Below are 27,867 nucleotides of genomic sequence, written 5' to 3'. Positions count from 1 at the left end.
GAGGGGCACACTTCGCTTTGGATTTACAAGATTATGACTTCAGGAGTATAGGCTGTGTTTGGATGTAATGTTAAGCTGATATTTCCACATCAGTTTGCAGCTGAATCTTTATCTCTTTACGGACTGAAGGACGGAATTGTGCCACATTGGAGCTTTCCGAGGCGCATCAACGAGTTGTCAATACGCGAGGGTTCAGCGTTCTCTGAATGATTGTCCTTGCATGGGGATAGGTGAAATAAGAACTTCTGGAGAGAGAGTGTGTGTGAGTGTGTGTGTAGAAGGAGTTTAATCGACCTAAATCTTTTAAATTGGCGCGTGGAGGGCAAATGGCAACAAATCGTCCGCCTCGCAGCGCGCACAAATCCCTGTGATGTGGATCCGTCACACTTTGTCGAGCTTCTGTATGACTGAAAGTGGAGATTTTTCTCTGTGTGGACACAGTTTGGGGAACTGAAAAGTTGCATTTTTTTATTCCTGTTTTGTATCTTGAAACTACTCCACACATTCTCAATGATGACTGAGATCAACGAGATGGAGAGCGACTCGCAACTCCAACGCTCCCCGAGCACCATGTCTATCCAACCGATGCCATCCAAGGCAAGTAGTCCGGGTGTCTGAGTTTTGTCTGTGTGCATTAACTTAAGCCACTTGTCTGGTGGTCTGTCTTCAGCTGTCTCCATATAAAGGACAAAATGACACAATTAACTTTCCAGGCAGCTTCCTCTGCAAACCTAGACCTGAATGATTAAAGGCAGAATAAAGAGGGATATTATTGTATTGATTGACCTGTCACTTTGCAGCCTGTTTGCTTCTTGTCTTTATTTCCGGTGCTTAATGTATTATTGATGACAGTACTTCACAATTGCAGTTGCTATCATCATAACTGCGTCACTAGGTGTAACCTCATACGTACGGTCTGATGTCACCCTGTCTCCCCCTTTCTCTCTCCCGCATCAGAACCTACTTCCTGCGACACTCTCACACACACAAACACACACACATCATCTTTTTTATTCTGTAGCTGATTATCTCCGTTCACTGTAGTACCCTGCCCGAGTCTCAAGTGTCCTTACAAAGAGTCCTTATGATTTCTCTTCAGTTGCTGACTTACCTGAACCCAGTTACTGTGGTTGTGCACAAGCTTCATTAATACATCAAGGGCACTTCATTTATTAAGGCCCAAACATCTGAAAACTCCTCTTGGCTGAACCTTTGTCTTCCACCTCACTCCTCGTGTCTACACCCACACACAGTCAGATACTACATCACCAGCTGACTGTCCCTGCTTCATTTAAATATGTGATGCCTCCTGTGGGAATCTTAAAGTCAGCATCACTGCGAGACATTTTATCTCCCCGCTCTGCAGTGTGGTCCACTCTGATTCCCGCACACCTCACCTGCTGCCACAGCAAATTGGATGATATTCTGGGCCAAGCTGGACTGATTGGAATTCACACTTTCCCCTTTCTCGGCCCCGTCTTCACCACCTCACAACCATTTATTCTACTAACTAAGCAGGCAGGCCATTCAATCACCAGCGCCCTATTCATCTCCCTCTGCTCTTATAATCGATTGAGGCTACACAGGTTGAATACCAGCGCTCAGTGTGCGGTAGATTTGACTTTAACCTTCAGACCTCATGCTGTCACAGCTCGTAGATGTTTGATGTACAGGTGAAAGGTTAATTTAAACATCTTCTGGACTCCCTTCAAAAGTTCAGGATTCGAATGATTCCTGCCAGTAGGAGTGAGTGTGATTTCGCCCGTTAATAGTGGAGTATGCATCAAAATTGAGTGAGCAAACAGTGGTTGCTGCAAAGCTAACACGCCGTGAAAATGAGCCAGCTTCCCAGAGCCAGCCCAACAGCTTGTGTCGGCAAACTAGAAAGCAATCTGAACGCTGTGGGCAACTATTTTGTCTCAGTCACTTTATTTGTTCCCTATTTACAAAACCAAAAATCTATCAACACTGTATCTATTTTTAAACAGCTTTTAAAGACCCTGCCTAAAATCAAAAATAGCCAGAGGGTGTAATTTTTTGAAAGAATCACACACACAGCCATGTGTCCACGCTGTTTGTAATTAAATAAGCATGTCAGGGAGATAGAGAGAGAGAGAGGGAGGGACTCGCTCTGATAACAGATGCTCCTTGAAATCCACCAGAAAATTTCCCTCAAAGATGGATATCAGCGATCAGGAAAAGAGGGAGTCAATGCCAGAGGATTAACAGCAAACCAAGCATGGACTTACTCCCAAAAATGTCCTGTGGTCTGTGCCAAGGCTGGGAGGAACGTGAGTGGTGGAGCTGATGAGACACCTGAGCAGCAATCATGGGGAAATAGTGTCCCTCTTTGCTGGGAGCTGTCTGATCTTTTATGGCTGGTGATGCTTAAGGGAGCTTTTTACTGTGATAGAACTGCACAAGCAGGGCCTGTATTTCCCCGGGACGAGTGCAATTGAGGACAATCTTGAGAACACTGTTAAGACTGGAAATAATTCCCTGCAACACGTTTTTTGGATTGGCACAGCTTGCCGACAGCGTGATAGGAACATCGCCAATTTGTCCCTTTTGTTCCCTTTGGATTTTTCAACCAGTCTTCATCATGCAGTGTGAGCTTTTGCACACAAACATAGTGGGATGAGTGAGATAAGGTCACTTGTATTGCCTGCAGTATAAAATTGAGGGCTTGTTGGAGCTTATAAATTGTTATATCGAAAACCTATCACTCTGGTGCTTCTCACTTACACTAAAACACAGTTTGTTGCATGACAGTTGCTTAATCTGTGATTGTGTCTTAATCTGTTAAAAAGTTTCAGCTTCATAAAAGCTGGGGGTTTTACTATTAAGGGTATTTTAATCAACAGTTCCAGTGACAGCAGACACTACAGAAGATAGAGATGGAGAATAGTGAACCAGAGAGATGCAATTATGTCAGTATCATTTATTGTCTCCTATTGACACTGGAGTCAGCACGATTGTGTGACTGATTATGCATACATATTTAATGGAGATGTAAAAATTGAACTGCCAATGTCACGAGAAGTTAAGCTTATCATTTCAATTTTAAACAGATGTCAATATTTGTTCAACATTTCTCAGCAATCCGTCCAACAGGAGTCCTTTTTTAGTCACTCAGCAGTGATACTGAAATGCATCTAATGAGCTGCAGTGACATGTGATGTCTGGCATTCCTACTGTCATTTTTCAGAGTTTCCTCCTCGACGTCTCTTTAAAATCATCCACCCTTTTAGTCTCTTTAACCCTCCCTTCACTCCCTCTTCAGATGAAGCCTTTGTGTCAGATCAGCGTGACGTGAGCTGGGGAGTAAGTTGCAGAGAGAGGCCTGAGGGGCACCAAGGTCTTCATTAATGAATGTATCACCTTCCCTGCTGTGATGTTTATTAATGTGACACAACAGGAAAGGTGTGAAGTGTTGAATACTGGATGCTAGAAGGCTACAACTACATCTAAAAATAAAAGCGGCGTAGCAGTGATGAGAGGTAGAAAAGTATTTATATGGAGATTTGTTTTCATCGCCACTGATGCTCATTCAGAAATAGCCCAGACTCACAGCCATTGTGTTGTGTTTGCACTGTAGTGTGTGTTTGTGTGCGAGCAGTGATTGGGTGAGGGAAAATAGGCGGATAATGAGTTGCCAGGGTAAAGCTGGGTGGTGGTGTGAGCTGAGTGTGTGTGAAGATTGCACGGTGCTGAGGAGAGTGGTTGTAATCCACACTACTATTTCACACTGAGCTTCTCAGCTGTAAAACAATCACAGAGAGGGACAGAGGAGTGTGTGTGTGTTTGAGAGCACATGAGGTGTGTGTGAGGGGGAAAAAATGGAAGCAGCCTGTGATTTATGCATGTCTTATCTTGTACTCAGAGTGGGAATCTGGCATGCTGCTGTTCATCATGTCAAACTTTACCTAAGCAGGAGAAGTGTTGAGACAAAAACGGAGAAAAAACTCTGAAGTTTGATTTCTTTGCTTTCAGGTTGTGATTTTATCTTGTCTGAGGTTGTGATTTTGCACTCCAGGATTCAATAAACTGTCCCTCCCTTAACCTCTGCTGAGCTGCAGCTCTTTTCTTCTCCTTATTCCAGGTTTATAAATGCTGCACAAAACAATTGACGCCACCTAGGGAGCAAAGATATACATAATTACATCCCGAAATAAACCATGCGCCTGGTAACTGAGGGTAATTATTTCCTCTGGAACCATACTCCGCTGATGACCTAGAATTTGACTGAGACAGTAAACTGTGTCTCTCCATAGACCACACAGGTTTTATCCTTCATGAGGCTGACATGCTCACTAAACACAAGGTCGGACACTGTGACGTCCACCGTGATGAGAAAGTTTTTTATATAACAATCAACTTTAAGGTGCGGCACGAAGCTGGGGAGAACTTTTAAAGCTGAATTACAGTCAACAGAAGAAAATGAAACATTGCAATCATCGGTCTCTGAATGAAACACTGAGATTTGAAAACAGGGAGTGGGATTGTGCGTCTGTTACAGTAGCTGTTTTCTTCCCACTTTCTGCTGCTGAAAACACATCAGTGAATTGCACAGTCCCGGAGTGAACTCAGAGAGTGCCAGAAGAAATACGATAATTTTGAAGAAAGTATTTTTTTCTCTGAGCTGCCTGTGTCAACATTTCTCTAAATGAAGTGTCACAACTGTCAGGTTGTTAGTTTTAGAAAGAGATGTATATGAAATGTTAAGTGTGAAGTGTAAACGTCTTCTCAAAGACCTTCACACTTAAATCCAGACTTAAGAGAGTTCATATATTGACCTCAGTAGACAATAAAAGAAGACAGAGGTCCTCACTTACATTTTAAATCTCCTTTTTAAATGTCCTGTGCTGTTTTATAAAAAGGAAACAGCCCACACTGAAGCATATTGTGGCCACACGCTGTATTTATGGTCATATCTCCAGAGGGAATACACGTTTGTTGTTCAGTCTTAACCTCTCGGCAGAGGGGAGCATCCCATTTGTTTCTCAGCCTGGCCTCTGGCCCCATTAAATTCTGTCAGAGGGAGGAAGAGACACATACTCCACTGAAATAAAAGCTTTATCATCGAATTACACCCGCTCAGACCCTGCTGCCCCTATGGAGCATTGATTTGGACATTTATGGCTACATCTGAGGATGATTGGAGGCTGGTATATGGATAGAACATGTGAGGATTATGAGCGTTTCACAGGACAGCTGAGGCAGCTCATTGTGACAGGTCTGCAGCAGTGTGAGCGCTGCTGCTGGAGGAGTATTGACTGTGAGGGTGCATGTAATTACAAGCTACGTCAAGAGTTTGCATGGCATTGTGAGTTATGTGGGAATCATATAAAGAATCTGTTTAGAGAAAGATCAGCAAGCTTTCCCAGGCATTTTCTTCTTTCAGGAAAAAAGCGTTTTCTGCAGTTGACAGCTTTTATTTATTTCACTTGTCAGAATCACAGTAAGGAGAGGAGTGAAAGACTGAGTCAGGGCCCTCCGTGCTTTGTCATGAAAGCATTGTCATGAAATAGCAGTGGATCAATAATACATGTGGGACTCCATCATATACATCAAAGGCAGGGAACATCCGTGGAAAAGCTCTGCTCACCCTGATTGATCTTCATCAACATCGACATTTCACCTGTCACAGAAATAAATGTGGGATGATGCAGATGAATGGAGACTGTGCGTACTGATGACCCAAATACAGCGTGCTATCACACCGGCTTTGACTCAGGAGTATGACGCTCTCAGCTAATGTTCAAAGGGAAGCAAAGGGGAATGCTTTTTAGGCTTGCACGCTGACAGATTATTAGATTAGCTGTAATTGAGACATGTGCTCCAGATGGAGCAGTTATGCCAGCACTCGTCTGCTCTGATTGAGAGTTTGGCTCACGACTGTGATGCTGCACAGAATACACCAGGATGAGTGGGACAGCGTTGTAATGAACAGGATTAAAACATTTACACCACCTTCTTTAAGATAAAGTCTTCATGGTGACTTTATGTTTAATATGTTTGTTTATGTTCCAGCAGATGGAGTTTGCATCAATAGTCCAAATACAATTTCTAAGCACCTGAAATAGGAAGCATGCTATTTTTAAGCATCAAAATCTGGGGACTAGCAGGTGCCAAATCAGAGGAGGGAAACTTAAGTGAAGTCCAAAACAGTTTCAAACAGATCTTGGGCCTAGATGGATAAAACAGCTGCAACTTCAAATCTCAACTCCTAACATCATATTGCCGTGCAAAAATGTATCCCTAGATTAAACAGATTACATGTCCCAATGTTCTCCTCAAATTCTTGTAATCACAAGGACCTCTGCTCCTGTACATGTAAATCCTCAGTTAGGCAGAGAGAGAGAGAGAGAGAGAGAGAGAGAGAGAGAGAGAGAGAGAGAGAGGGAGAGGGAGAGAGAGAGAGAGAGCAGATGTGGTCGAGTAACAGACATTAAACTTGGAGAGCAAGTTCTGTTCATGAAAATAAAGCGGTGAAACAAAGAAACAAGATGTTATTTTCTGAAGCTGTTACACACTGAGGAGTTTCAAATCACTTCCACAGCTCCACACGGACATGCAGCAAGATTTTGTCAGCTTCTCTTCATCCTTCCCAGTATGTGTCTCTCTCTTCATCGCCCTCCAGTTCACCTCTAGCTCTTGCACAGCCACCACGCACAGACCGATCAGATTCAAGCAAATACTGATGTTTTGTTGAGCATTTTTGGCATTTCACCAAGATACATGTTACAGTTGCATGTATTGCAGACCATCAAAGAGAGTAGAGAGATAGTGATGTCTACACGTCTCTTTATGTTCTCCTCTGCCCCTGACCTGTGGACTGTTGCTGTGAGCACCACATCGGTGCACAGGGATCGAAACAGAATGACCCAAACACAGCTACGTAATAAATAAACCCCAGACTACAGACAGAGGGCATGTTCCCCCGTAGATTAAGACATCACTACACACTTCTCTGGATTATGACTAATAACTGAATGAGGAAATATTTTGAAATTGCTCTATTTTTGGAAAATCCTCCGCATTAGGCCTTTGGTTTCTATCAGCAGTATTTCAAATGACTTACTGTGTTCAGAGATTTTTTCAGTGCCACGCTGAGTCCTGGTTGCTTTTCAGAACAAGAAAGTTCCACATTTTGGGCGCCCATAGTTTGTAATTTTGTGCTGATGTATGACAGGTATTAGTGATTTTGTAAGAATAACAATTAATAATAATTCATTTTATTTATAGGCGCCTTTCTGGACACCCAAGGTCACCTTACAACATAGCAATAATAAAAGCAACACTCAACAGTAAACAACACATACATTACAATAGAGATACTATATTAGAAAAATGAAAGGGGGGAGGGGAAGTCATTCCAGTCCCAAGGAGATGGATTAGAGTGTGTATGCTTGGCGGAAAAGTATGAGAGAGTTCCAGAGGCGGGGGCCGAGCGGCTGAAGGCTCTCGACCCCAAGGTGGTCAAGCCAGCAGGTGGGACTGAAGGTGAGTTGGATGGAAGAGGAGGACCTGAGACTACGGGTGGGAATTTTAGTATGGAGGAGGTGAATGAGGTACTGAGAAGCTAAGTTGTTGATGGCCTTGTAGGTGAGGAACGGAATCTTGAAAATGATGCGGTATTTAATCGGAAGCCAGTGGAGTTGCTGCAGGACATGTGTGATGTGGTTGGTGGAGGGGGTTCTGATGATGATGCGGGGCAGTTGAGTTTTGAACCAGTTGAAGTTTAGGAATGGATTTGTCAGGTAAACCAAAAAGAAGGGAGTTGCAATAATCTAGGCGGGAACCAGGATGGATGTACTGTTGGGGGAGAGAAATGGCCGCAGGCGAGAGATGTTAGGGAGATGGAAGTATGCTGACCGGGTGACATTAGTGATGTGGAACTGGAATGACAGTGTACTGTCGAGGATGACACCCAGACTCTTAACATGGGGGGAGGGGGAGACAGAGGAGTTGTCGATGGGGATGGAGAGGTTGTTTGTTTATGAGAGGGTGGATTTAGTGCCTATGAGGAGGACCTCTGTTTTATTACTGTTCAGTTTGAGGAAGTTGTTGGTGAGCCAGGATCTGATGTCATGAAGACAGTCGGAAATGGAGGTGGGAGGGAGAGAGGAGGTGGGTTTGGTGGACAGTAGCAGTGGAATTGGATGTTGTTTGAATGTCAGACCAGAGATTCAAACCTTTGTTTATTCTAATACGCTTGACAACAAATCCTGCATTAAACAGTTTTGACTCAGTTACATCACAACTTGTTTTCTCAGCTCCACTTCTGAACATTCAGAAGACTAAACAAACACAAACGCTAAATAATCTCTTGAATCCAATAATTACTAACATCTGCATTCACAGAGCTTGAAGACATCCTGCTCATCTCCTGCAGATAAAAACACTCTTTATGGTAATTGCTGCAGATAAATGCAATAGCTATACTTTACACTCAGAATTCTAAATCGTCTACCAGAGAGCAGAAAACAAAAAATCCTCATCCTGAGTCAGACTTATATATATATGCTGTCCATGTTTAGATCATTATCAGAGTGACAGCTTGTGAAATGTTTATTTAAAAGCATCACTCTGTACATCCACAGCTATATTGTTACACTGTTTTCAAATCCGTCTCCATTAGTGTCGTCTGTTCAGGGTCATTTTTGTTAGAGGTCTAGAAGAAGCATATGGGCTGTGCATGCTTCCACACTGAGACTTTTGTTTCTCTCGCTCTACCTCCATGGGTCCTTTTCAAACACACACCCACACACACAAACTCAGATAGACAAACTGTTTTCATATCTTACTCCCAGACGTGCAGAGCTGTAAACAGCATGTCCCTGTAAGGTGATTATGTTTGGCGTTGAGCAGAGCGGGCGCAGACAGGCAGACAGAGTGTGTGCACACAGAGTGTCTTCAGCCTACTGATGATCTGTCTGCTTGTCTGTCTGTGTTGATGCATTCCTCCCCTGCGACAGGACACACCCTCACACTGCTCCCCCCCTGCCAACTGCATGTCAGGGAAACAAATGGGTGCCTATCTTTGGGGAAACTAGCATCATCATCTGTACACAGCGCCGGAGGAAGATGTCAGGAAACATGCATTTATCTGGCCAATCAGTGCTAGATGGCTGCAGAGCGCGAGACTTACAGACGTGGCCGTCTCTGCTCTGACATTTTTTGTCTGATTGCTCTTTTTTGAAACGCTGCAACCATAAAGTATTTACAATATTGGTCAAGACAGCTGCACAGAGACAAACGACAGGTTACCACAATGTCGATAAGAGAAGGCACATGACATTTGATACTGTTGCATGGTGCGGGCCTTTTAGTGTGGCCCCCAGAGGAGGAATCCATCAGCCCTGGTTTGCGCAAACCTGGGGCAGAGAAACTAATCCAAGGAGCAGACATCATCAGATTACAAGCCCGAAGATATAGTCTGTTGACAGATGAGCAGGCGGTGTCAACAGTCTTGTTTCTGTCATTGCAATAGTTCCCTTGATATCACTACCCGGGAAATGCAGTCGACACACAGCAGCACTTAATGTATGGCTGTGGGTGTTCTGGAAGAGAAAGCCTTATCTTGTTTAACCAGGGTCCAAAGCACAAGAAGGAAACGCTTAGTCTCTTTATGGTGCATTCAGATTGCTTTGCCATTAATGTGTTGTTTCCTTCTGAGGTCATATTGCATTTCATGAGTCACCCTCTTCCCCAGCGGTGTACAGATCAGAGCAGTGTTGTATTTAGGGATGCCAGGATATTGCCTGTGCTGTCCTGAGGGCCTATTCGGCATCTGTTATTGCTCCCAAATGTGGTGCAGAATGTTTGCTTGTCTTGTGTTTATTCTTAGCGTCCACTTTTTCTCTGTGTCTCTGTCAATGTGTTTGCAGCTCCAGAGACTAAAACGCTCACTGTCCTTCAAGACCATGATGCGCAGCAAAAGTGTGGAGAACTTCTTCAATAGGTCTTACAGCGACGCTCGCCTGCCCCCGGATTTCATCACCGACCCCCCGCCTCCTTCTCCCCCTCTGTTGCCTGGCTCCCCTCTCGTCGGTGACCGCTCACCCTCCATTTCACCATCTCTCAGCCCTAACCCCTCCATCTCCTCCCACTCCCCTTCTCTCAGCCTCTCCCCATCACTGCCCACCAAGCCTCCCCGGCAGCAGATCACCCACTGTTTCCAGGACCATGTATTCCGCAAGCCCACCAACTGCCAGCACTGCAAGCACATGATAGTGGGTAAGGTGGTCATCGACTCTCTGGACTATTTGCTGTTTACAAGCAAACACTTAGCTGCGGTTTGCACAGAATGTCTGACCTCCCTGTCTTTGTTTACACGACATTTCATCTAGTGCAAACCGAGAAACATTTTAAGGACAGAGCGTCACCTCTTGTGCTAAAGACATTTAAATTGTTGTTTGGGAACATTGTATCATCACTACAACAGGATTTAAACTGTATAATGCCTCAAAGCCAGAGTTAGACATTCTGTTAATTATATGTTTTTGCTTTCTGGGAGATAGTTTGGAAAATGGATAACAGAAATAAAAACAGAAGAATGATGAGCAGACTAATCAGAATCAGTTTTAAAGGCCAATGATGATGCACAAACTCATGAGGGATATGACTGATACAGCAATAAGATCCTCATGTGGGAGCAGTTTCAGTTGTGTCTGATTTTCTGCCAGAAAGAAAATCTGCATTAATGTCAAACTCATCCTTTAAAGATATGATATCATTCACATAAATAAATAACTGGTGTTAAAGAAAGGTGCCCCAAACTTAAGACGACCTTTTTAATTTATTTCAAACTCACTGATTTTTGAAAAAAGGACTCAAAATAAACTGTAGGTCTTGTATCTCACAGTGCGTATTGCTTTAAAGAGTCCAGTAGCTTATTAAGAAGGACTGCTTTGGTGCACAAACGTGAATGCTTTAATCCCTAATTTCCTACTTGCATGAGCAGCAAGGGACCAACATTATTTCTGCTAAATCTACTTCCTGTCACTATGATTGATTACAGACTCCAACCTGCTTCTCAGCTTTCTGTGTCCGTGCTTTTTTTTTTCTTAGGTTTTTTTTTTGCATGCATTGTGGTTTTATTTATGTAATGCATCACCTCTCTCCAGCTGCACTCCTCCTGCAGTCCCAAAACACAGTCCAGCCTCTCTTTCATTGTTAAGCTGATGACACAGAATCAATTTTATTCTCATCAGAATAAAAGCAGTTGGTTTTTTTTCAGTAGAACATCCTGATGTATCTCCGTTTCTGCCAGAACAGACCTGTCCATGTACATCAGCTCGAGAAACCTTTCTGTTTGTTTGTAGGATGAAAAGAGACTCAACCACTTGATCCTTAAAAACACTGAACAATCAGTGCAGATATCTCATGACCTAAAATAGGAGGACACACTTCTCATTACTCCGAGCAGATAGCTCTAAAGCACTCAAAAACAAAGACGAAAAAGCAAGATGAATCAATGTCAAATTGATTATGACTGAAACATCTCCAGCTGGTTTTCAATCTCTGCAGGTAGCTGTGGAAGACAAGCTGCTGATTATGAAGCTGTTAGTGTTCGGCTCTGAGCAGCGCCAGCTTGATACGCCTGAGACAGCTCTTGACTACACATTCTGCTTGCACAGAGAGAAACCTGCACACATGATCTGAAGTCCACTTTGGTTTGTTAGCACTTTCTGCCTGTTGCAGATGTGCAGCCTGCTGTGAGGTTCTATTTGTGGCCGCCTTCATGTCCCTACATACCCAGCTCTTATTCTGTCATCTGTGTCCTTCTCTGCAGGAAACTCCAAACAGGCTCTGCGGTGTAAAACATGCAAGATGGCCGCTCACCTATGGTGCACCTCAGAACTATCACAGCAGCTGTGCCAGGGAAAGGTACGAATACACTCACTGAATTAATTGTTGCTGTTATGTATATCACTGGTCGTTTTTCACATCTGAGAAAGTTATCCAATGTGTGTGAGTGCATGCAGATTTAATCAAATCTTAGTCACTATTGTGTTTGAAGTTAGTGTGATGATCCTGTTCTTTCTTCCAGACATTGTCTATAATCTCATATTCCACTTAAATTTATACAAAATAAGAATAAAATAAAAAAGTATATCATTTCAAAGAGTGAAGACATCTTTCTGATAATGTTGCTCAGTTGCAAACTGTATTTAAGGTAGAGTTATATTCGTTTCTTTACAGCTTAGCTTGGCAAAAAAAGTAGAGATGGGAAAACTACTAACATGGCCCTGTTTAAAAAGTGTTTAATACAGAACAAGCCAGGATATTGTTCAGTACATAAGCACATAAAGTCCTTCTTTGAAACTGAGTTAAAAGGGAAAGTGGTGAAATCATCCCCTACAAAATGAAACAACCCTTCAAGACCCTGATACATCATCAGGATAATGATCAGGATAGCATTTACATAAAGAGACATTAGCCAGCCAGACATATGCACAGACATCAGTATACTGGACATGTTTTAATGCTTGCTCTAAAGAAAAGGACCATAATGCAATGAAACAGCATGAACTCAATGAATAAGTCATTTTGGAATCTTATTAACAAAGATAAAACATTTTATATTGCTTTCATCGGTTAAAAAACAATCTCACGGATGATTCACAAGGCATTCTGGGAGACTTCTCACAGCACTCCATCTGGAGTGTGCCTCTGATATATCTGTTTGAAGGATCAAGTAGCCCGGACACTTTGCCCTAACCCCTCCATCCTGACAAGAATAAGGACACCCTAACCTTTGACCTGAACACGAGGGGTACAGCCACCTCTGAGTGCAGCCTCTTAACAAACACACACGAGAACGGTCACCTGCTTTAATTTCCCTGAAAAAGTTCCTACATCACAGGATGGACGACTTCTCTGAGCTTCAGAGGAACAAAATATATTTTCTTATTTGATGACAAAATTAAAAATGTGCTAAAATGATTCTTCTGAGTCAGATTACAAGTTTCTCTTCTCCAACCATTTATTTCTTTGATTGTCCTCGAACATTTCTAATACCCGCATCATCAAAGCAGCGGCGACAATGCCGGTTTAGATTCCAATCATGATTTGCAAAACCTGAGCAGAAGCGCTGTTACCATGGTAACTTTAACATAAACCTGGACTGGTTGCTCTGCTGGATCACTTGACATGAACCTGATTTGTTCTGTAGGACAGTATGAAGCACAGGTTTGAGATTGAACAATATATAAAAAAAAAAAACACTTTGAGAAAATGATGTGTAAGTTTCATGTCGTTGAGAAGCCCATAGCTTTTCAGAAAAGATGTCAATCAAGATCATTCAGTCGCACTTGTTCCCAGGCGGTCAGGGTCATTCAGCTGCATGAACAACAGCTATGTGCTCTTTAGCCCAAAGAACAGAAGCAGGATTCTGTCTGCAGTCTTTGTGCTCTAAGAAGTGTGAAGAGCTGATGCCTCCACCACCTTTAGAGGAATAAAAGACAAAAATATAACCGATTTATGTCACTATCTTTGTCTGTGTGAATGTCTTTATGCTAACCCACAACAAGAAGCAGTATTTACAATATGTCAGAGAACCTTGAGAGTAAAGAAAAGGACTCTGAAAGGGACTAAGTCACAGAAAGTGATGCAATGCTTTAAGTTTTGTTCATTTCATTGTGGGAATCTGAATTTGGACTCAGGGTGAAGGACAATGGTAGAAGGTGAGAGCACCAAGCAGTAAATTGAGAATGATTTCAGACGGAGATTTTGTGTTTATCCTCCAGTGCAGACAGAGGACATTAGCATGCAGCCAGAGGCAAGACCCACCAAGGGCCACTTGGAAAATTTGAGCAGCGCTGTGTTTAAAAAAAAAAAAGGGAACACAAAGACAGGGAGAGGGAAAGGAAGGGAATTGGTGAAACAAACAAAGGTACCATCTCAGCAGACAACAATTTGGACATGGTATTGTGACAAATGTATGACTTATTACCTTTGACTCACAGTTAGTTTGTCTACTTGGCATAATATGACAAAGTGAGAGGCTCATTTGCAAGTCAAAGACAATTGCACATCTCAGCTGTAACACTTACTGTGTTTAATTTAGTGTGAAATTGCAGTCTTGTGGACACACACATGCAGAGTCACATGTCCATGGCGGGCGTGTAAGCCATGTGCACACAAGTGAAGGGCTGAGTGAATCCGTTGTTCATAAACAGGAGCAAAGAGAGAGAGAGACATTGACATTTTGTATCAGACGAGATAAATAAGAGCTCACTCTCTGGAGAGTCTCCGTTACTAGTCGTCCCCTCACATCTGTCAAGGAGTCCTGACGTGTTCGAAATTCTGATTCAAGAATGACTCTGTTAATGTTCTTCAATCACTGCACAGATCTGCTTCCTCTCAGCTCGGCCAATAAACAGGAAGTAATAAAAATCTAAAGAAATGCTCTCCTTTCTCCTCCGTTAGTCTGGAGCATTCAAGCGAAACTTCAGCTCACCGATGCTCGTCAATGACCAATTGTCCGTCGTCAAGGAAGTTCAGCCAAGTCAAGGTGAGCACACCTTAGGGCCTGTCTGTCTGTGAGTGTGTGTGAGTGGGTGTGTGTATGAGTGCACTTTATGTATCAGTCCTTTGTGCTTTTGTTTTGCAGTGTTGCTCTTGTCGAGTCTTTTGGTTTTATTTCTTTTTAGATTTTTGTGCGCTTGTGCATGTTCTGTAATAAAAGCAGAACTGTCTCCATCTCATCTGACAACCGAGGAGCTTGAAGTGGAAAAATAGAAAAAGGAAGAACAAATTCAGCTTCTCATGGAGGCAGATGGACGGTCTGCAGCCGGAAAGTATGTGAATACATATTTATAAGCTCTACTGTGTTTGCTTTTTACATCTCTCGCCATGATTTAAATTGTATGTCTTTAGACTCATGATGTTTGTTAAATAACTGTGTGGCACTATATGCTTGCATGTTTAAAGAGTGACGAACATTTAAATGATGCCTATTTTTGGGTTGGTCCTTAGAAGCTCTCTTTATCTTGTTACCAAACCTGCTTTTCACAAAGAAAACTCCCAAATTTAGTCCAAAAACATCACATTTGCTAAGAGAATGGGAACAAATTTGACGTTACTGTCACTTCCTCTTCTCCTTGTTAAGTAAACCTGTCTGAGGCTAAAACACAGCGATACAAGCAAAGACTATTTCCACACACACTGACCTAAAAGAGCTGAGTTTGTTCTTCCTTTCATCATATTATGAAAGCATCTTTTTCTTTTTCTTTTTCTACAGATGAATCAAAAAGAAAAACCCAAAACAGTCCTCCCTCTCTTTTACTGTATGCCTCAATGAATCAGGGTTAGCACCTCATGAATCAGGGTACAATTAACCCAGAGCTCTGTCAGCACCATCACGCCTGGGATTGTGCCAGGGCCAGCTGACACTGCAACCTGTCAAACTCACTGTCATCCTCTGCAAAGTGTCCTAGTAATTACTGCTAATAAAAGGCTTGGTAAAATACTGAGCTCATGTTTATGCACATTAATAAAAGAGGGCAGTTTTTTAATGATAGATTCCCTCACAGGCCCTGTGATTACGCATCAATAGTCTCTCGGCGTATCACTTTATTTTCTTACATCAAAGCTCTTTTAAGAGGCTGTAACTGTGAACTACATAACAGTAATAGATCTGAGTTGCAATTGTGAAATAATTAAAGGCAGGGCAACTTTATTTGTATAGCGCATTTCATACACGAGGGCAACTCAATGTGCTTTACATTAAAACATTAAAAGCATTGGAAACATTCAGACAAGCATAAAAGAGCACAATCAAAATGACAAATATAATAAAACATAGAAAAGAAAAGGATAATTAGAAATATATTAAAAATAAAATCTAGATTTGTATTTAAAGCAAGTTAAAATAATCTAAGATAGGAAGGCAGTGGCAAATAAAAAAGTCTCAATCTTTGATTTAAAAGAGGTGAGAGTTGGAGCGGACCTGCAGCTTTCAGGGAGTGTGTTCCAGATATGTGGTGCATAATGACTAAACACTTCTTCACCATGTTTCCTTCTGACTCTTGGGACTGAAAGCAGACCAGTACCTGATGACCTCAGAGGTCCAGATGGTTCATAGTAGCAGCAGATCAGCAATGTATTTTGGGCCTAAAGCATTCAGTGCTTTATAAACCATCAGCAGGATTCTAAAGTCTATTCTCTGACAGACAGGAAGCCAGTGTAGAGATCTAAGCACTGGTGATGTGATCTACTTTTTTGGTCCTTGTTAGGACTCGAGCAGCAGCATTCTGTATGAGCTGCAGTCGTCTGATGGACTTACAGTAGTCTAGTCTGCTAAAGATAAATGCATGGATGAGTTTTTCTGCATCCTGCTGAGACATAAGTCCTTTAATCCTTGATATATTCTTAAGGTGATAGTAGGCTGACTTTGTAATTGTCTTAATGTGGCTGCTGAAATTAAGGTCTGAAATCAGAAGACCTTGTAGGTTATTTATGAAGGGATTTTTCTTCCTCTAAAGATTAGATGGAAGAACTATAGTCTGTTAAAGTTGAGGTTGAAGGGTTTTGTTTTGGCTTTGACTCAGGAGGTTTGTCAAACTTTGCCTAATTCAAAAGATCTCGAGGTTGGTGAAGATGCGTTTTCAACAGCTTTAAAGATCACACATTGAAGTCTCCATGAGCGCTGAAAGTAAAAGCCTCTGAAAATTGTTCTGTTTTTAGTGTTCCTGTTAAATTATTCATCTATCTGACAAGAGCACAGAGGTACTGACTTCAATATGAAACTGTTATGACTTCATCCTGCACACTTACACACACAGACAAAGACACACACACACACACACTCACAGCACATCTGTCCCTGCAGAGAAATTCAGCATTCTGCCCTCCATTAAACTAGTGTTGAGCCAGATGGGAAAAAAAGAGCGGAAAATTGAATTCCTAACTTCAAAAATACTCTGATAGCAGCAAACGTTGCCATCCACATGACAAGTAGCAGCGAAGACTTTGTAAGGATTTCCATATTTTATCATTTCCATATTTATAAATCTCATCTCTTATTCCCTCTCTCAATTACTACTCCAGCTTTATTATAGTGATTAGAAGTCAGGCACATGTATTGCTAATAAGTGAATGCTAAAAATAAATCAAGGCGCATACTGTTGATAAATTAGAACATCTTGATGTGGCGTTAACTTCTGGCCATAGTCCTCTCTCAGATCTAAAGTGGGTCACTTTGGTCCAGGACTGAGTTACTACAGTTAAATTTAGACCCTCTGCTTCCTCTTGATTGGCACAGGCACATTAATAATGGTGTTCAGTATAATCTTGGTGTGTAGTAGAAAAGTGTAGTGCGTGTGGAGGAGTGTCAATTGAAGCAATTTTAAATGTGTGCTTGTAAATTAATTTTGCATTAGTGTGTGCATGTGCGGGTATTATGAATGTGTGTGTGTGTGGTTTCAGAGGCTGCGAGGATGCGTGTAGACCCCGTGTATGCCGCCTTGCGCTACGGGACGTCCTTGGCACAGATGAGCCGCTCCAGTTTTGGCAGTTTGTCAGAGTCACCGACGCGCAGTCTGGTATGACATCATCACCCTTTGGGCAGGGCCTGTTTGATAAAGACATATTTTCGGGAACAAAATCTGCTCAGCATTACCTCTAAAGGACCATATTAGCATGTTGTGTTAATTTCTTAATCTGTATAAAACTGGAGGCAAAAAGTTTGCATGACTTAAAGTCACCCTACTTTAGTCCAACTCTGTATATGGAGAACTTTTATAATTGGGCAACAGGGGATCATCTGTTGTAAATATAATGGATGATACTGGTCTCTGTGTTCATTTCTTTCGACATGTTGTTGAGCCAGTGCGCATACTTTTGCAACAAGGGAAACTAATGATCTCTGTGCTGTGCATCCTGAATAATTCAGAGAGGAAAAGTTTTAATATCAAGCACAACTTTCACCCCCTGATGCTAACATCTCATTCTGTCCTCACTATTTCCTTCTTTGATAAGGGCGAGGGAGGTGAGGAGAGGCAGCAGAGACAGAGCAGCATGGAGGAGGAGATACCTCAGGACACAGGGGGTAAACACAGCTGTGTCTCTTTCCCGCATATGTGCTGCGTGTCCATGCAAATGTGTGTCCATGCATACCTTGTGTCTACCTGCGCGTGTCTGTCGGAGTGTGTGAGAGATTTAGTGTCTGATTATGAAAAAAAATCAGCCCGGGGTTGCATATGTCTAAGTCCATGCTTGGTGCCTTCTAATAAAGAATTCTGCCCCCTCTAGACATCCCTGTTCCTGAGCCTGAAGAGGAGAGAGAGGAGAAAGAAGAGGAGAAAGAAGAGGAGACTGAGGAGACTGAGGAGAAAGAGGAGGATGAGATCAGTGGCCCAGCTCAGACTCCTGCAGAGGACAGCAGTGTGAAGGTAGCACGTTTTTAATCCCTACATGCACACCGTCTCCTGTTGTTTTATTCCTCAGGCGTGTATGTCTGTCTCACAACCTCCCTTTTTTCTCCCTGTTCCTAGATGCCCAAGCGCATTGAAGTGCACTCCATCCACACCTATGTCGCTCTCTATAAGTTCCTGCCTCAGGAACAGAATGACCTGGAACTCCAGTGAGTAAAGCCAGATCTGCTGCAAACTGTGAAAGCCTCATAAGAGTGCTTCTTTTCTCTTATTCCTGTCTTTTTGTGCATGAACGCATGTGCTTTTTGTTTGTTTTGCCCTGGTCGTTGTTCCTGCAGGAAGAAAATGTCCTCACCAACTGTGGAGGACAGAGCACAACACCCTTAAGGACGACTAATTATAAACTTGTAGCCCATCACTGTCCCTTTGTAGAGCTAGCGACTGTGCTGTGAGCCCAGTAGGGGAGAGGATGAAGACGGAGAACAACTGAGAGATGAAAGGATGGACAGGCACGAGAGAGGATTACTGAGGTAGACAGAGACAGGATGGAGAAGCAGGTGGAGAAGTCTAAGAGTATATATAGAGGAGGAATAAACCCTGTATCCATCCACGAGACAAAGGAGGACAAGGAAAGACAGGAAGGACAGAGAAATGAGGGCAGGATGTGTGTGTTAGTGTGAGTGTGTGTGTTTGTAGGGGACAGCTTTTACAAAGGTAGGAGATCCATGGGACTATTAGCAGCCATCTGTGCTGTGGCTCTGCTTGTGTGACTACAGAATACATGTGCCACCAAATGAAAGCTTTCAGTATCTCTGTGCTTCTGTTTGAGTTTGACCGCAGAGGACTGCAGGAAAGGACCCAATATTTCAGATTGCATCAAAGCACAGAACAAAGTTTGTTGTGACATTGTATTGGAGGACATAAATTAGCATTCAGCTGACTGTGTGTGTTCATTAAGGGAAAACTCTGTATGCATTTATTTGACACATATTACAGATAAACAAAAAATACGTTTGAGATTAATAACCCAGCAAAGCTACAAAGGTGGAGGAATAATTGGAGCTGTTCTGGTTGTTAAGGTCACAAAATCCAATTTGCTGTGTTCGAAATCACTCTGCATTTTCTGCACTTTGTTTCAGCTGCTGCTGCTTAGTGGTAAAATTCATGCACTTTATGGAAGGCCTTTACTTTGTCAACATAATCTACAATAGTGGTAGGTAGCTAACCTCACAGTGAACAAAACTGACTGTGATTGAGAGTAGCTGACAATTGGGGCTCGATCTTATTGGTCAAACACAGTGAATACATAGCTCATGGCTCTGAACATTGCAGGGAATTAGTTCTTATTCTTCTTATTGTCGTGATTCAGGATCTTTTGTGTTGAGTTTATTGTGCATGTTCACGCTGTGATAACAATGAGACTAGGATGTATTGTGAAGCTCTTATACTGTAAATAGCACCCTGCTGCCTCTCACAACTGGATGGAAAAACCTGAGTCCAATGCTTTCCAAACACAGTCCCACAATGCAATGCTTTGTATGCAGGAATTGCATGCAGGAACAGTCAGGCAAATCTACATCAGTCAGATGAAGCATACCAAAGGCAAGGAACTGAGGAGTTATTCAGAGATTGATTTCAGACAGAGTGTGCATTGTTAGAGAACATTAAAGGGGTATTCGGCTCATTTTCAGACTTCATTTCAGCTACTGTCTCTTTAAAGCTGCAGTTGGTAGGATTGGGGTAAAAAAAAAAGTACTTATTTTGTGCTGTGTTTGGCAAAAAAGTCATAACACTCATCAACAGCCGTCAATAAATGAGGTATTTTGAGATTATGGTGAGATCTCTGTATTTTCCCATGACTCTGTATCCAGCAATCTATAAATTCCAATTGCTCCCGTCAGCTCTGACCAATCAGCCACTCTCCTGATTGGTCCTCCTACATCGTCCTGATTGAGCGTGTATTACGATCTGTGTGTGGGCAGGGCTTACAGGAGCAGAGAAAGAAGGAGAGGGGTGTAGTGAAAGGGAAATCTGGTGTGAAGGGATAGTGTTGACATTTGAAATCTCTCCCTGAACCGATGTTTATTCCAGGACTACCAACAGCAGCTTTAAGGCACTTTAAAGCACTCTAGAACCCTCCTCCACTGTTGCAATGCTATAAAGCCGTTGTCATTGGGTTAACCAGCGTTTCTCAAAATTACAAATTACAAATTATTGTTCTGGACTCCAAATCCGACCCAGAAAGTTTGGAAAGCTACATAAAAACACTCATCCAATTGGTGATGTCACCATTTAGAGCAAATTTCGTGTGGATGTTGCTGAATTCTCGTGTGACTTTTTGAACAAGCTGTTCAGAGCAGCCTGTAGTCTAATCCTGTGATTACTCCAACACACGTTTACCTTACAATTGGAAATTTTGCCCACATTTAGGGTTGAGATTCAACACTTCAACTTAATTTGAGACAAACACAAGGTCCTTGTGCTTTGATAGGAAGGATGGGCGCTCAGTGATGAAACCCAACCCACTACGCCCTCTACTGATATGGTTAGTAGCCCAACACGTGGCTCCTCAAAGGGCAGTGGGGTTTGCTTCACATCCAGCAAATCCCACAGCCAGAGATAGATAAGGCAGAAAGGCAGCAAAAGCCAGCACATCACTGAGGTTATCAAGTATCTTTAAAGTTAAAGCACGCCTCACCCTAAAAAGAAAGATTTAGCGAGTCTTGAAAAATGAACGCCCAACATTTCGTTGGAATACTTCATGTCAGAGTCCCAGCTCTGTGTTTCTCACTGTCATGGTTTAAGAGGAAGCTTGATGCAACAGAGCGAGCTTTCATGGAATTTGTTTCACTTGTGCTTCCGTCACATCACAAGTAAAAACTGTCTGAATACAGTCTTTGTATGTCAAAGGAGGCTCTAAAGCTTTTTAGGTTTATGGTTGAATAGGGCATGGGGGTCATTACTAGAGTGGGTGGAGTTGTACAGCAGGGGATTTAGGTTATCAGTCTGTTTCAAATTGTATAAAAAGTTTTCTTGTTGCAAGACAGATGGATTTTATCATTAGTTAGTCTGTTTAAAGAGAAAGAACTACTTATTCATGAGTTACAATTGGGCCTAAATATGGAGGTTAAGCTAAAACTGGAATAATGTGAAGTTAATGAGTGGTACAAGTACAAAGATAAATACAAAATGTAGACATTCACACTTTAATCTAGAGCTGTGGGAAAACCAAGATCAAAAGCAAAAGAAGTTGCATCAAAATGCAACACGTTGTTGTGTTAGACCCACAGCTTTGGGGGATTAAAGTGTGTTTTCTGATGCAGAGCGAAGCTGCTGTTCCAACAAACATCAGATAAACTTGGTCAAAGTTTTTGCAAAACTAAAAAACATGAACACAATGTTTGTTTCATATTGATTATGTAGCCTGGAAGAGTTGATGCATATAGGTCTCACCCTAGTTTCCAGGTTATGTAACTTTGCAAACTTTTGTGTGTGTCGGTATGTGTGTGTGTGTGTGCGCGTGTGTGTATGTGTGTTTGTGATAATGATCATATGGGGCAGTAGTGAGAGCAGACACCCCTGAGATGTAACGTACAGGAGTGCAACTGGGACAGCAGTTTCTCCCTGTATATCTAGGACATTGGGTACACTGTGCGTGTGTGTGTGTTAAAGTTTGCGTGTGTGAGTGCGTGTGTGTTAAAGTTTGTGTGAGTGTGTGTTTTTGTAAAAAAGTCATCAAAAGCTGCTGGCATCATTAGCATGCAGGCAAGGTTGGCTACCAATCAGGTCCAGCTTTCATTACAGCTGCGGCGCTTCAGAGTCGCATTTCATGTCAACCTCATGACTTTGGTGTCGTCGTCTCTGTCACTGAAGCAGAAGGACACAAAGACTCGTTGTCACTTCAACCTCTACAGCTTTGTTACCGTGGATACAACAGCTTGCTGTGGCTGCTTGATAATGTTATCTTCTATGCATGCTGTCAACTCTCTTTTTGTTCTTTTCTTGCTGTGCCCCTCGCTCTCTCACCCCCTTCATCTCCCTATCATGTACCCCGCTCTCGTCTCCTCGTCCCCTTTTCCTCTCCACCTCCGTCACCTCATCTTCATCGCTTCCTTTTTTTCATCTTCTCTCGTCTTATCTCTTCTAGTCCTGGTGATCGGGTGCAGGTCACTGACGACTCTAATGAAGAGTGGTGGAAGGTGGGTGATAAATCATTGGCTATTAAACAGTGTGTGTGTTTGAGTGTACAGAAATAGGTGTGCATGGATTTATTGTGCGCATGCATTAATCCAAGGCTGTAAATCAAGTCTTTAATGCAGAACACCTGCTCAATTTTCCCCGTGATAAACATGCAGGCAGCCACAGACAGAAATAGAACACAATCTTCTCTGAAAATTACCCAGAGTTTAACATAATCAACTTGACTAGTGTTGAAACCTCAAAGAGCTCTTTATTGAGTCTGTAATGAGCTTCACCAGCTCCCAATGGAAATGAATGTGAGTGTGTCTGTGTTTCAATCACAAAAAAAAGACAGATACACTCAGACTTTACTGAAGTTCAGACCGATCCTCTCTCCCCGAACCAGTGTTTACTAGCACTTATGCAGTCTGAAGTGAAGCAGCAGCCGTTTAACACCTTAAATCAACACTGCTGCAACCTTTAAATTATGTATAATTTGTGAGTCATCCAATCATTACTTATGTATAGCTTTTGAATCACCTCAATAAATACAAACACCTGAAGCAGAGGGTGATAAACCGTGAAATACTGCTGCATAATGAAGTTTAATCAGACATCATCTGTTTTATCAGTAAATAAGCGACCAAACTCGGCTGATGACGTTTTTCTTGAAATATCTGGAAACATTTACATTACGCATTTTCTTGTTTGCATTTGAAAACAACATCCACATTAATTTCTGTAATTCATAAGCCGTCTCCACACTTAGTCACTGCACTGAGGGCGAGTTAATGTGTTGCCGTCTGCCTCACTTTGTTCTTAATTGTTCATTACCATTCAAAATGGAGAAACCGGTGTCAACAAAAGACGGCTCTTTGTTTGTACTGAGTCATAAGATGATGACAGCGCTGACATTTATTAGTAAGTTCAGAAAAGATAAGCCAGTCGGGATTCACATGTCGGTCAAAACATTCATTCTGCTCATAATCCGTCCGCTGAAACACATGTCCAACTTTAAAAAACAGACCCACAGAATGAATCAGGGACCAGAGGGTGAGTTACTTCAGTGTGTCATCAACAACAAATATGGGACTTAATGACTAAATGACTAAATGACTAAATGCACCATGTGAACTGGAAGTTATCGTGACATCCATATATGTTTTAAACGTTGACATCATAGACATAATATCAGAAAAGCGCCATTTGAGCTCTATTGCTTTGAAGCCAAACTATTTAGAGCTCCCTCTGCTGGCTGGCTGCGGAATAGGTCATAGACCCCACATCCGTAATGTAACAGAGGAGAAAGACGCCAAACTATACAATTAAAAGGACTCCTTTTTCTGATAAGTTTAGTTTAAATAAGTTATTCAGTTTTAAAAAAGAGGGGATATGACATCATGATTGACAGCTCTACTCCAGCAGAGCAGAGGAAGATGAGAGAAAACATAACAAACACTAACACAAGAGTCAATTAACTTTATAAATCCAGGAGTGTCTGCTTCAAATCAACACAAGGATCTGTTCTGTGCCTGTCTTGTTTGCACCAGTGTAATATGTCAACACCTGTGGAGGCGGTCTTTGGCTCCATAGTTCACAATGGGTGGAAATGAAGTGACCTTGTCCATTCTCTCTACAGTCAATAGTTGACACGTGTCATCCTCGTGTGTTTCTCAGGGTAAGAGTGGCGACAGAGTCGGATTCTTTCCTGCCAACTTTGTGCAGAGGGTCCGGCCAGGGGAGAGAGTGTGGCGGGTTGTCCAGGGTCTCCCAGGCAACCGAGGGACGGGACACATGGCCGTGAAGGAATCCCAGGTACAGCTTTATCCCTTAGCCCCTTTCTTCATGCTTCATTATTTTTGTTCTTTCTTTCATTTAAAAGGGATAAAAAGGTTCTATCTTTTCATTTCATCAGACTAATTCCAGATCCTCACTTGTAAGCTCCAATTTCTAGCCAGCTAAACAATATATTTACTACTGTAGACCTGAAATGCCGGTCATGTGTTGTGTCTAAGCTGTAGCGCAGCCACCTGCCACTTGTTAGGGTGGCATCTCTAATTAATGGCTGTTGCTGTGATGCTACAATGCTCTACCACCTGAATGTAAACAAGCACAGACCACAGATGGGATCTTGTATCACAGCACGGTTTGGCAGTGTTTGATTTAGAAGCTGGAGATAAAGTTGTGAGCTGGCTGTGTCTGATTAAACTAGCACATAATCACTAGACCAGAGTAATGCGTGACCAGAACAAGCATGTGGATGTTTGCCTGCAAGAAGCCTCGTGGTGCTAGCTCTGCTAACTTTAGCCATACTCAGCAAACCAATTTGGCATTGTTTACCTGCAGATGCGGTGGTCCTGTGTTTAGACCGGTTAAATAAACTGTGATTAATTTTCACCCTTCTCTGAGAGTTTAGGGCTCATTATTAAAATCAAGTCAAACTTGCTGAGTTGTGGAATTAGAAGGAGCTGATACCTTTGTGTAGCATAAAGGCTGATTATTCCCTCCCAATAATTTCAGTTGAATGCTTGATTTTTAACTTTATTTTAGTGAAAGATAATCCCAATTTTCTGAAATTCACAATTTATCCCAGTCAAGTTTAACTATGCTTTGGATAGCTTATGCCGAGTAACAGCAGTCAACACTCATTGACAGCCAATTCCACAGACAGCCTTTATGCAAATTTGAAGAAAAAATTAACATGCGTTGTCTCGTGATTTTCTGCCGAAGTGAAAAGATCTACTTGAAATTCTCCCAAAAAGTTTGCCTAACTTCTTCAGGCCTTTTTATGTGTCAAACTCCTTAAAAATCAGAGAACTTTTGACAGTTAAGTCTGTTTTTATATTCCAGCATGTTACTTTACAGAAGTTAAGGCGACTGAATGTCTGTCTCATCCCTTCAGATCTGCGTGGGGAAGTCAGAAGATGGCGAGGTGTTACTGAAGCTGAGCAGTGGCAAGAAGAGAGGGCTGGTCCCGGCTGACTCCATAGAGGAGATCTGAGCCTTTGTTCGCACATCATCATCCTTCCACTTCTATGTCCCCCGGGACGCACTCTTGATCAAACTATTACCACCCCCCAACCCTTCACTCGGCTCAAAGACTGCAGCAGCCTCCCCAACCACTCCTGACTGACTTCAAACCAAACACAGATACAGTGGATGTAAAACACACTTCTGCAAAAAGAACAAATCTCCAAGAACAAATGCTTTGGAGATGAATTGGTTTACTGTCTTTAATAGAGTCTTTAATAGACTGCACAGATATGTAGCAGTCCCACTCTTTGAAAGAACTGTTTCTCTGCAGTCTAGTGTTTCTGTAGATTTGTCTTTCCAATCCAAAAATCAATGTTCAGAAAGAGTCAAGTCAAAAGGCTTGAGATAAGCTGGCCAGAAGCAGATTCTCATTCTGTTTTTTAAAGAGATATCTACCGAGTCTACCAGGAGTCCTTTTCACTTTCCTATTCTTTATCAACAGACTCTATATGTCTCATTCCTGTCTGCCCATGTCGAGGTCTCTGGCCTGGGGATGGATATACGCTACATGCACACTGTCACATGGCTTGAGGCACTTGCCAAGGACGTCCACTGCCAGCCCGAGAAAGCTACTGCCACTCAGACAGACGGGAGAATCAGTTGAAAGAAGCACACACGATTCGAAAAGCTTCAAAAGTGTCAGACGGAGTCAGAACGGCGCTCATTAACTTGAGAGTGCTGAAATGAGAAGATTTTCAGGGGGAAAATTGGAGGCTCTGACGGTCTTGTCACAGAAAGCTTGAAAGAGATTTCCTCTGGCTTTTCAGTTAGACATAATGAAAATATGACACAAAACCGGGACCTTTACACTCAAATCAAACATTGTGTTCCAAACATTCCCTTTTATTTTTAACAAAGTGGGGACTCAAACTTCCAGGAAATTGTTAAAAATGCCAGTTTAACTTCATGCTTTAGGTGTTGGCTTCTCCATTCAAGAGACATCACAGAGCGTTGCATCTTGATGACAGCAGAGACACAGTGAGTGATTGTCAAGGGTCTATGTTTTTGTTGTCTTGTTGTGCTTCAGGAAATAAACCATGGCCAGTCCGCTGAGAAAATAACACAACAGGGGTGATCTGACGATGATGAGCAAGTTTCACTGACAGTTTGGCAACATTGAAAACAGAGGGAAGAGGAGACGCGGTACAAGGAGTGACATCAGGGTTGAACCGTTATGAGCAGGGAATGCATGCAGGTAGTGATGCACCCGTGGGTGCACGAGTCATCATCGATCAAATGTCATCTCCATCTACTCCTTCCCGCTTGGCCTGTCTTGTCCTCTCTCCGTTGACGTGCCTCGTCAGATCTGACACGAACTGAAGGCATTTCATGTAAGTCAACTTTTCAGGGTTATGACTTCCATCGATTTATTCTGTCATTACGTTTTCAGGAGATGTGTTTCTTTAAAAGAACTTCATGTTCCAAGGAGAGAACACTTTCAGAAACATTTTGCTTGGAGTAGATGAAAACATTAAGGAGAAGAAGGTTTGAAGCACAGAATGAAACATCAAATTACGGCACTTCAAAAAATGGGAAAATGTATGAAGTAGTCTTCTTTCAGAGCACAGAGATCAAGCTAGCTCCTTCATTAGTCTTAATTTCAGTGTATGTGAAAGCCTTTAGAGAATGTGTGACACAAGCTCCTCTTCTAGTAATAACAAGATTAGCACTTTACTTTATGTTATCGAAATAAGTTGTCCTTTTTGAGGTATGTCCTTTAGAGTGATTGCTGCTGCATTGAACGATTCTTTATCTGCAACGTCACTTCGCTTCACCTTGGAGCTCTCTTGGCTGACGGTTGTCTTTGTGTCTCAGAAGTGAAAAAAGTATCAGAAATGTAAAAAAATGATGGAGGTCATGGCAACAGCAGCCATCTAGGAAAAAAAAGGAGTTAGGCCAGAACTGGATTCATGATTTCCCCCATGTAAACTCTTTGTTATCTTATATTGTGTCTAGTTTTCTGTAGCATCACATGTCCACATCCTTGAGGTGTCAGATTGTGAAATAGGTGTTTGGATGTGCAGAGTCTTTGATTGGCCAGGTACCTCAATAAAACATCTTTACAAAACAGCGTCTGCTCTTTTCTTGAACCCGATCTGACGCATGATCTGCATGCATTAAAGAGACTCCTGCATGTGTGTGTGCTATTAATTATGGAGGCCTGTACAGCAGAGGGCATGTACTGTCTGTTTGTGATCTGTGATTGTATTCACGGCTTATTAAGTCAGATGATAGCAGGAAGCTGCTATATAAGGTCGCTTTAAAGCTA

The 27,867-nt window shown here is 42.2% G+C and overlaps 1 protein-coding gene across 2 annotated transcripts; it reads left to right on the top strand.

Moving 5' to 3' along the window:
- Positions 1-8: 8 nt before the first annotated feature.
- Positions 9-27,666, top strand: LOC117831853 (SH3 and cysteine-rich domain-containing protein 2-like). Of its 2 annotated transcripts, XM_034710738.1 has the most exons (11): positions 9-597; positions 9,894-10,242; positions 11,801-11,895; positions 14,440-14,524; positions 17,440-17,555; positions 17,992-18,061; positions 18,265-18,404; positions 18,507-18,595; positions 22,534-22,585; positions 24,243-24,380; positions 25,468-27,666. In XM_034710738.1, exons 1-11 carry the CDS (start codon positions 511-513, stop codon positions 25,564-25,566), a joined length of 1,320 nt encoding a protein of 439 aa, XP_034566629.1. In that variant the 5' UTR covers positions 9-510; the 3' UTR covers positions 25,567-27,666. The 2 variants fall into 2 exon arrangements, with proteins under 2 accessions (XP_034566629.1, XP_034566630.1); XM_034710739.1 differs by lacking the exons at positions 17,440-17,555; positions 17,992-18,061.
- Positions 27,667-27,867: the final 201 nt, after the last annotated feature.

Source organism: Notolabrus celidotus, chromosome 20, assembly GCF_009762535.1.
Source record: "Notolabrus celidotus isolate fNotCel1 chromosome 20, fNotCel1.pri, whole genome shotgun sequence".
Taxonomy (NCBI): Eukaryota; Metazoa; Chordata; class Actinopteri; order Labriformes; family Labridae; genus Notolabrus; species Notolabrus celidotus.
The sequence above is the reverse complement of the archived record's forward strand: the minus strand, read 5'-3'. Positions and strand labels throughout refer to the sequence as shown.

Coding starts and splice junctions, on each gene's coding strand:
- LOC117831853 (XM_034710738.1), top strand. CDS start 511: ATGATGACTGAGATCAACGAGATGGAGAGCGACTCGCAACTCCAACGC. Junction 598..9,893: donor TCCAACCGATGCCATCCAAG/GCAAGTAGTCCG, acceptor ATGTGTTTGCAG/CTCCAGAGACTAAAACGCTC. Junction 11,896..14,439: donor AGCAGCTGTGCCAGGGAAAG/GTACGAATACAC, acceptor CTCCTCCGTTAG/TCTGGAGCATTCAAGCGAAA.